Consider the following 10,125-nt stretch of genomic DNA (forward strand, 5'->3'; position numbering starts at 1 on the left):
ATAAATTTAATGTATAATAAAAACAATAAATAAATAAATATTCACAAAGGACAAAAAACAACTCCATGAATATGAGAGAAAAAACTTTTCTTTTGGTGGGCTTCGAAAAGTTTGGCCCAAACACCTATGTCGTACAATGTAACCTTTCTATCAAAAATTAAAAACACGACAATCCAGATAGTAGAAGTAGCAGTCGCATATCTAACAATGTAACCCTAGTGGCAAATGAGAATGCTCCTCTTTCCATAGAAAATAGATGTAGCAGCCGCATATCAAACAGCACCACTGTTCAAAACCTAGGAATAGAACATAAAACCCCCCTTTCTTTTTCTTTTGTTTTTGATCACATACATCAGAAGAGGCTCGAACACGAAACCTCTATACAGGGAGGAGGAAATGTCATCTGAACATGAGGTTATCGGCGAACCCTTTCTAATGTGTGAATGTGGTGTGTGCACTCTCTAGTACTGTAGTGTAAGGCAAGGGGAATGGGATTCAAAACATGCAAAGATTATGACAGCTCAATGGCGAATAATAATAAATGAATATATGAAATGCCAAAATTTTGCAAGATATTAGAAATCCTTTTATCCTAGTTTTCCTCTATTACCTAACCTCCTTTCATATCTTTGCTACCAAAAAAATATAACAGCTAGAGGTGATTGTTTTTCTGTACACCAAAAACGCATATCCCTGTACATAGAGGAGTGCGCTCTCCAACCAGAGAAAAAAACATATGGCCTGTGTAAAATAGGCACCTCCCAAATAAAACTTTACAACAATGTGCACCTAAAAAGTATTAGTTCTGTTCAGGCATAGGAACCGGCTTATGTAGTAATGAAGTCCCTTGAAAGATCATCATGCGATAAAATTTCTTATAGTTGTTTATCTGTAAAATGAGTGTGGAAGTTAGTCTAATAAGTAGCAACCAACAAAATCCTAAAGCAAACAAGACAACTAGTTACAAACCTCCTCTTGTTCTAGTTTTGTAAACCCAAATTTACTTGTCCATATTGATTCGGCTTCTTCAGCAGCGGGCAAAACAAGGTGTTTCACATTCAGAGATGCAAGCAGCCTCTCCATGCAAGAAAATAGGCACTGAAAGTAACCCTATACAGAGAGCAAATTCATCTTCGGTTAGAATGTTTGCTGACATTAACCCAATCACTGATTAACTTAAAAAATCATCATCATATACAATATAAAAACAAACAAGAGAAGGGTATCTTTATCACTGAAGTGAATCAAATTACCTTTCCTTGGAAATCTGCTACTGTTGCCACTAGTGGAAGCTCTGCTACTTCTAGCCCAAAGACACGAAATACGCCAGCAGAGACAACAACTTGGCTGCAAAACAATACCGAGGCAAACAAACACCATAATCAGGCATCTTTCAAGTCAAATATACAATATGGGTAAACAAAATTCCATCCTCATCCTTACTTGACAGTAAGCACCGCACAGTACATTCCACCAAAATCTTGACCCCGGATGTTCCTTCTGTTATAATGAACCATTATAAGGGAAAATTGCTTCAGATTCATATATGCCAAGAAAATCAAGTACACCAGAAGAAACACAAGATGCTTACCCAAATAGCATGGTTGGAATAAAATCACGGCCAGAATTAGAATCGACTATAGGATCAAACCTCTCCTGGAAAACCAAATATTTGAAATTAGAATAAAAATCTCACCCCACAAGCTTGGCACTCTCAAAAAAAAAAAGTAAAAGCAAAAAAAAAAAAGACTGGGTCACAATCCATCCCTAACAACAGATAACTTGACAAAATAGAAGCTACACACAAGATACCCACATGGAAGATGGCAACAGCCTTTGAAAGCAATTTTCTAGTGTCAACAGAAGCAGCACGTTTCCAGTTCAGAAGCCTCCATTTAATATCGAGACCATCCCCAGCATCTAAACCTTTCTCTTCATGTTTCCTTTTAATCAAACTTAAAAGGGAATCTGGGAGGCTATTCTCTCCACTAGCCACCAAATTCACAAGAGCAGAATGAATTTGACCACAACTTGTACCACAAAACCAATTCCCTTCAGGTAATTCCTGGTAAATAACCTCAGTCAACAACTGTATGTAACTTTGTAAAACTCAAGGCATGGACAATTTCATTCAAAAGATTAACACAAAAATAGAGGAAATTAAAATACCTCAAGGTTTTGTATGTTATGTTCCTTCAAGCACCCAACGTGATATTCTTTTTCACACTGAAAGAGCACATCAGATGTTTAAAAATAGGTATCATGACAGGTAAATATAAGCAACTAAAAATAAAGGCTTGGCAATCCATAATTCAATAAGTATTACCTGGTCACAAATGATTACTGTCCGAGGACCAAAACTTTTACTGAAATAGTGGAGTCTGCATATTACAACAAAGCAACTGGAGGTTGAGAATATTGTCCAAGTACTAACATGTAAAAGAAAATCAGACGCAAGATTAAAGATAAATGAAGCATGTTGTAACACACAAGTAATAGCAATAACTGTCTTGCATTTCCACTCCATTAGACCAGAGCAGAAAAGTTTATAAACCACACATATAAATCTAACTCAAATTCCTGAAAGAAATAATTCAGGACCATACCTGCATAAGGCACATCCACCGTGGTCAACCTTGTTAGTTTTGACAACACGTACACATCTTCGGTCTTTTGCTTGCGCATTCACATTATGCTCCCCATAAAGATTCTGACAATATTTACAATACCAAGTACCAGTTGGAATGCATGGAAGAGGAACACAATCTGGATATCAAACACACTATCAGCAATTTAGCTTACTCAGAAAATTTGCTTATTCAAATATTATAACAGAGTAACAGACACAGGATGGATCTGTGATCTGTCTGTCAAACATCATAAATCAAATTTCCATTACATTCAGAACATGCACCCATGGTTAGATATTTAGCATTGCACCCATGGTTAGATATTTAGCATTTAAAGTTCATAAATTAACTATACAAGCATTAATTCTCAGTAATAATAAAAACAATATTTTACAAAATCCTAAGCTGCTTGTAGGATGAAGTCTAAAGAACCAACAAGTAACTGGATGCCCTTCCATTTGGGTTATAAAAGTCATATGAAAGAAATATACAATGATAAATGAATTTCAGATATTTAGTAAATTATAACTAGCAGTCGTATTAAGACCAACATTATTTGAAAGGTGTTGCAGAACACTTTTCTATATTCTCAGTTAACTGTCTTTTTGAATTGACGTTTTAGAAACTGTTGTACCATGGACTTGCTCTCAACTCTCTATTCTTTTTAGGATGGCAATGGAAAAAGGCTGCAGCTATTCATTTGCTATTTCTATTTGTTATCAAGTCCCTTCTTCTGATCTGTTCATCTAACTTAAGGCATGCATCCCCAACTTGAATAAAGGATGGGGTCATAAACTGAACAGAACTTACAATATTTATGAGTTATTCATATTTTTTCCACGCTCCAACAGAACATATATTACCAAGCTAGAGTCAGGATACAAACCAAAGGAGGTGAAATTTCAATATTGGAGACATATCATAACTCCAAATTCAAACATATCAGAAAGTTTTTAATGGTGTGATCAAGGTTTCCATGACTCAAAATCAAGAAGCGTTTTGCATAAATAACTTTAAACAACAGAGAGCAAACAGTTCACCTATGTGAAAAGCTCTTGGACATCCATCACAGCACAAAAGATCCCCTCCATCTTCACAAATGCTGCAGAGGTCATCATTTTCACTGATAGCGAACCTCCGATCTTTTGATAAAGAGATGGACAAATCATGAAGTGAAACTCCATCAGGTGTGTATATGTGCAAGTAACTGCAATACAATGACTCAGTGTTAAACAGCATGTAAATGTTGGTCAATTTCACAAAAACCACAATTCAATACATAGCAGCAAAAATGGAGGCCACTTAATTTCATAAAAGTTTAAAAAAATGGGGGGAAAAGAAAAAGAAAGAAACAAGACAGAAAAAGTGATAGAAGAAAAACAGAGCTAGATACACAAAGCAGGTAAATCAGACAACCAATTTCATGCAATGCAAAATGCAGTTGCACGGCGCAGATATGCCCTACAACTACAAGCAATTCAATGAAAAGCTAGATACACAAACCAGTTTAACAACAGAGTAAAACTGTGATGAGCTGTTTAATGCATATGGCAAAATAGTAGATACTCACGGCTTGCGTCGAGATGCCAAGCCAGCATGGGCTTCAAACTGAGAGGCACTGACCTGCACATGAAAGTTTTTAAGAATTAGAAACCCAAAAAAAAAAAAAGAGAAACATAAACAATGCCCTGTATTTGGCAAAACATAGAATACATCGAAAGGAAAAGCACCTCAGATTTGCAGCAGGTACAAAAAATTCCATATCCCTTCTTGTAACCTACCAGCTTTTTCTGCTCACATAATAAAAACACACTTAGAACCAAGCAAGGAAAGTCATAAAAATAGGTAAAGCGGAAGAACTGTCAACTAAAGCAACCTCTCCATGAGCATAGTAAGCTAGTTCAGTTCCATCTGCCAGCACGTCTTCCTCGAATACCAACTTATGCAACCGTAGGTCCCTAAAAACAAAAAATAAAATAAATTGTATGATAATAATTAAATGGGAAAAAACGTAAAAGCCTGATAAGAATAAAAGATGACGAAGTTATCGCACACTATATATATATATATATATATCCACACACATTTTGAGTTTTAAATGAAGCAAATGTTTCAGATAAGTTCTTTGCAAACATACTTTCTAGTAATTCTTCCCTGGCTCCTGCCATGAGATGTGCTATGCTTCATTCCATTGTTTAAGGACTTTGGAACTGCAACTTGCTCTGGTTCTGATTGTGGTTCTGGTGATCTGGAATAGTTAAAATGTGCATGCATTATACAACAGATAGTTGAAATTTAATAATATATCACATAGCATCAACCATGTTTATTCAAATAAAAGGAAGCACTGTGTTCATTGTAGCTCAGTGCACATCACCAGATTCTGCCTATCAAAGTGGGAAGTCATATATGAAATCAACTTGCCATCCTATTTCTAGCAAACAACAGATAAGACTCTATGGTAGAAATTATAAGCCCTCTTTTTATAGCATAGGTAGATATTGAAGTTGGGAAAATGGCTACCAAAGCTTGCAAGAGAATATCAAAGAAGAGGTCTGCAGAGTTTGCTCAACAAAGCACATGTTTATCTTAAATTCTTAAAATGTACCACATTGCACTCATTAGTCAGTATATTGTTCATAAATCACAAAAAGATACCTGGGTTGAACTGCAAATGAAACAATTGTAGTGCTAGTCATGGTGGTTTGAGAAACAGTTTTACTGCCAGTCACAGGAGTTTGGGCAACAATTTTAGTGCTAGTCACAGGAGTTTGGGCAACACTTTTAGTGCTAGTCATAGGAGTTTGGGCAACACTTTTAGTGCTAGTCACAGTATTTTGATCAACACTTTTTGTTTGACGAGGGCTAGGTTGAGTGTCTTTCAACTCCATGCACAAATCACATAGTAGTAGTCTTGATGAACCGTTGCCACCTTCAAATATATACACAACATTTCATCAGAATTACGTGTTACTACACCTGAAATGAGTACAAAAACATAGGCCAAAGGAAAGAAAATTCATTTCAAACCTCTGCAATTAAAACAGATGTTAGACTTCTTCAAAGTGAAACCACCAAGGACCTTTTGGACAGCTTCTTCCATGGTGTCCAAAGGAAAATTCCAGCATGCATTCATGATGTCACGGAGAGTATTCCCATTCTCAAGGTACATATACTCAGGAGGTCGTTTGTTCGCACTACCAGCATGCAGCTCAAACACAGTGGGTGTGACAACCTATTATCGGCATCATAGAAAAACCACATTATTTCCCTATAATATGTTAGAAGGCACAAACACAAGAATACATGTTAATTTTGCTTACCTTGTTCCCTTTACAATCCGGACAATAGCATAAAACCCCCGAGTCACGAATGACTCCTTGAAGCCCTGCTTCTCCAGGCCTCCGTGCCTAGAAATTCCTCAAATGCATCACACTCACGCCTCAAGCAAAAATTTCTCAAACACTAACACTAAAAGAGAACTATCATATAAACAAGAAAAGCAACCAGATAATACCTTCAATCCCCTGACATACTTCACTTGCAGTCCCTCAAGAATCCCGGTGGCGAGAAGGTCCTTCAGCTTGGTAGGGAACCTCTTCATGCCCCTCCTTGATCCCTTTGCTGGAGTTGGAGTTGTGAACTGTGGTGAAGCATCAGTTTCAGTCACAGCCTCAGTTTCATTCTGAACATTATCATCAGCAGCTCCAACACCTACAACAACAATAGCATCACCTTCCCCATCATTCACCATATTGGTATTCTCAGTTTTTTGCTTCAATACCGACCTAGTAAACCTCCTCATAGGCTTCTCCACAGCTACAACTCTCTTCCCCTTATCATCGTCACTGCAAACCAAAACTGGTGTTGTTATCCCAACTGCACCGTGTTCCCCAGAAGCACGTTTTTCCAAAGGTGCACTTTTATCCTCAGGAGAAACTTGCTCCTCTTTATTCTCGATTTCATCCACAACCACACGAGGCTCTTCTTCATTGATGGGTTCCTCATTGATCACAGTCTCCAGCACCACATCACCCTTTGGTTCGTCAACCTCTCCCTCCTCTATCTTCTTCTCCTCCAACAATGATTCCCCAACCTGATTATTCTTCGGCTCATCGTCGCTGTTGATATCCACCACGTCGCTCTTCGCTTCCTCCTCGCTCACGGCGTCGCCAGCCTCCTCCGAATCAATCTTCGCTGTCGCCACACCCGCCACAGCTGCCGTGTACCCATCAACCTCCTCTTGATCCTCATTCTTCGTCGCCGGCGCCTCTTCCTCCACGGAACATGACTTCCTTTGGCGCTTTCTGGCGGGACTGGGCTGAGCCGGAGGCACATTCCGGTTCTTACTGGCACGGGTGCGGCCCAAGGAACCGCCACCGATCTCGGATTGGGCCTTCATGGCGAATGCAAATTCCCTCTTGAGACCCGTCCGTACCCTAGAAAGCATCATGAACTCGTTGGAATCCGTACCCTTCGCCATACAAACAAACAAGCAATAGATTCAGCTCATGTAGACCCAACAACGCTACATGAAAACCATTCGATGAAAAAAATTCAGGTGTTGGCTGAGGCTGAGATTGGTGTTAATGAAAGGTGCGGTGGAAGAATTCAACGGAGGAGGCGTTGAATTAGGGGAAATTTTAGGGTTTCTGAGAAAGGGGGGAAATAACAGATTGAAGAATGGGAAAAGTTGAGATTTGATTTTTTATTTTTGATTTTTGAAAGGGAGAAGAAAGATAGGAAGAGACTGGATTTGGGTGTTTATTGGGGAAAGGGAAGAAGGGTTCCTTCAAGAAGGCGAAGAGCAAGGAGACACCGTGTTTTTTCCTATCTTTTCTTTTTTATTTTTTCATCCAAATTAATCCCATACCGAAACTGCCCCTGAAATCCCAAACTTATTTTTCCTATACGTTAAATTTTAAAAAAATATACAAATCACTCAAAATTTAACTTTAATATATTATTAGTATAAAATAATTTTATATGTATCAAATTTGCACTGTTAATATTTTAAAATTAAACTTTTTTCCCGTGATTTGAAATTTTTACTCTCGTATTTAATTTTGTATTATGAAAAACTAAAGATGTGATTGATGGGGAAAAAAATTAATACATACCATCTACTTATGAAAGTGCTCATAAACATTTAAGAATTTCAGTCCTTGTGACTTGTGAGAGTATTGTGGGTTGCGTATTTACAATTTTATTGTTGTAGTCTTTGTCCTTCTTCATTTTATTTGATTTATTTTATTTTTGTTTCTCATGTTACCTATTCATGATCTTTTAAATGTAAGAGAGAAATTATGTTAACATCTCAACTGTGTTTTTATCTTATCATGAAAAGAAAATGATAATTTATTTTTTTTAAATTACATCCAAAAAAGATAAATACTGACGAAACCTTGGAGTAGGGAGTATGCATAGGTCGCGTGATATCGGGTTTGATGTGATCCAAACCTGTCCCGAAATATATATCGGGCCTATTTATTAGACCCGAACTCGGCTCTAAACCCGATGAAATCTATACACTTTCGGGCCATGATTATACCGGGTGAAAACTGGGCCGTTAACACTACATTACCTTGATACCTTCTTATAAGCTAGCATGTGAAAATATCCAAATTTTCAAAACTCCAAACATTATTTGACATGGTAAAATTCACTTAGAAAAATATAACAAGAACCAACTCTTCTCTAAAATTAAAGCATAACCATAATCAATACTAATATTGTCTAATAACACCAAATATTTAAATCAATATAAATAATACAATATTATGTATTAGTCTAAAATTTTATGCATTCTAAACATAAAACATTAAATTATAGTCTTATAATAACTAATAGCACAAAATATTAAGGTTTACAATACTTAAATTCCACATAAGAATAGACATCATCCATCACTAATAACACAAAATATTAATTGTGTATGATGACCGAGCCATCGGGCCGACTTCGGATGACCCGAGACATGGCCCGGACCCGACCCGAAATAATGACCGGGTCTATTTTTGAGACCCTTACCCGGCCCTAGACCCGATGAAATCACACCAAAATAACCCCTAAAGTGTTTGGGGCCGGGCCGTGTCTTCGGGTCGGGCCGGGCCATGCACACCCCTGCCTTGGAGTATAATTTTATAATAAAATTAATAATCAAAATGGTCCCTAAAAGATATTTCGATTTTTATTTTCGTCTCCAAAAGAATAAATTAATCAAATTCGTCCTAAAAAAATAATGAATCTGGTCACGTTAGTTCTTTCGTCATCTCTTTTGTTAGTCCTTCTGTCATCTCCTTCTATAATAAAATTTTCCAGTGGCGGAGCCACGTTCATGAAAAAGGGGCAATGACCCCTCCCAAACTTCTAATTTTTTAGTTTAACTCTCTTTTAATTTTTAATTTTTCTCTCTTCTTAGCTTATATTTTTTATGTTCGCCCCTCCCAAAAAAATTTCTAGCTCTGCCTCTAAAATTTTCTATGAGACATTCTATCAAACATCTTATATGCATCATGCTTAACCCATCAGACTTTATCTTATGGTGAAATCTCAAGGCTTCAAGTAGAGAAAATTTATTTGCATATTCTTTGAGCATGATGTGGAAAAGTACATCGAGTTTCTCGTGGTCGTCGAAGGTGTCAAAGGCATATGAGGTTTCGAAGATGCTGTTAAACTTGCAGAACAAGTACTAGTGGTAAAAGTCGTTCTTGAGGACAAGGAAAAGGAATTAATGGAGCTCGGTGAGAGAATTGCGGATCTCTAGGAGAGCAAAAAAAAAAAAACCACCTAGCCATCAGCGATTAGAAGAGCAAGCATCAGAAAATGGCGCGGAGAGCAGCACGGTATTCAGTGATGGGAAGAGCAAACATCAGAATGAAATCTTGAGCGTTGTGGTGATGAAGGCTAGTCGGACGATATTGCGATGGTTATGAAATTCCAAAAAAAACGACATCCATGGTTATTCGGCTGCACCTTCGCCTTCATCATGTGCAAAAGTGAAGCGAAGACGGGAGGCTAACTTTGGAGGTCGCATTGGCGTCATCGGCAATAGTAGAGGCGTCGGCAGCAGGAGCAGAGGCGTTGGTGGCAACAGGACTGACTGTAACCAAGGTTGCCGGGGAGGATGGAGGATTTGCACAGTATTCCACCATAAAAGAGTAAGAAAATACTATCATTAGTAAGGGAGTTAGGAACCCAGGTCAGAGAATAATTAGGGTTGGTTTTTTTGGGTTTGGACTTGCTTTGGTTCTAGACCTTGACCAAAAAAAAAATTAATGTGCCATGTCATTATCTATTAGCGCCGTTAATAAAAAAAATAATAGAAGAACTAACATGATCATACACATTATCTTTTGAGAACGAATTTAATTAATTTATTTTTTGTCTAATTTAATGTTATTTTCTATTCTAGAGTTAGACAGAAAATTAGGCTCTACTAGATCTATAAATTTTCTGAATCGAATAATAATTAGTTTTATATAAAAATATTATA

At 37.3% G+C, this 10,125-nt stretch overlaps 1 protein-coding gene across 1 annotated transcript; it reads right to left on the reverse strand.

Annotated features, from left to right (window-relative positions):
- LOC107613145 lies at positions 517-7,453 on the reverse strand. The gene is made up of 18 exons (XM_016315003.2): positions 6,148-7,453; positions 5,954-6,040; positions 5,661-5,865; positions 5,289-5,562; positions 4,768-4,878; positions 4,507-4,588; positions 4,361-4,420; positions 4,201-4,253; positions 3,671-3,837; positions 2,607-2,766; positions 2,327-2,381; positions 2,170-2,226; positions 1,817-2,065; positions 1,592-1,656; positions 1,444-1,500; positions 1,254-1,347; positions 970-1,110; positions 517-889 (listed from the first exon to the last, which is right to left on the reverse strand). The coding sequence occupies exons 1-18, from the start codon at positions 7,111-7,113 to the stop codon at positions 800-802; spliced, it is 2,973 nt and encodes a 990-aa protein (XP_016170489.1). The 5' UTR covers positions 7,114-7,453; the 3' UTR covers positions 517-799.

The sequence above is a fragment of the Arachis ipaensis genome, chromosome B08 (genome assembly GCF_000816755.2).
Source record: "Arachis ipaensis cultivar K30076 chromosome B08, Araip1.1, whole genome shotgun sequence".
NCBI classification, from domain to species: Eukaryota; Viridiplantae; Streptophyta; class Magnoliopsida; order Fabales; family Fabaceae; genus Arachis; species Arachis ipaensis.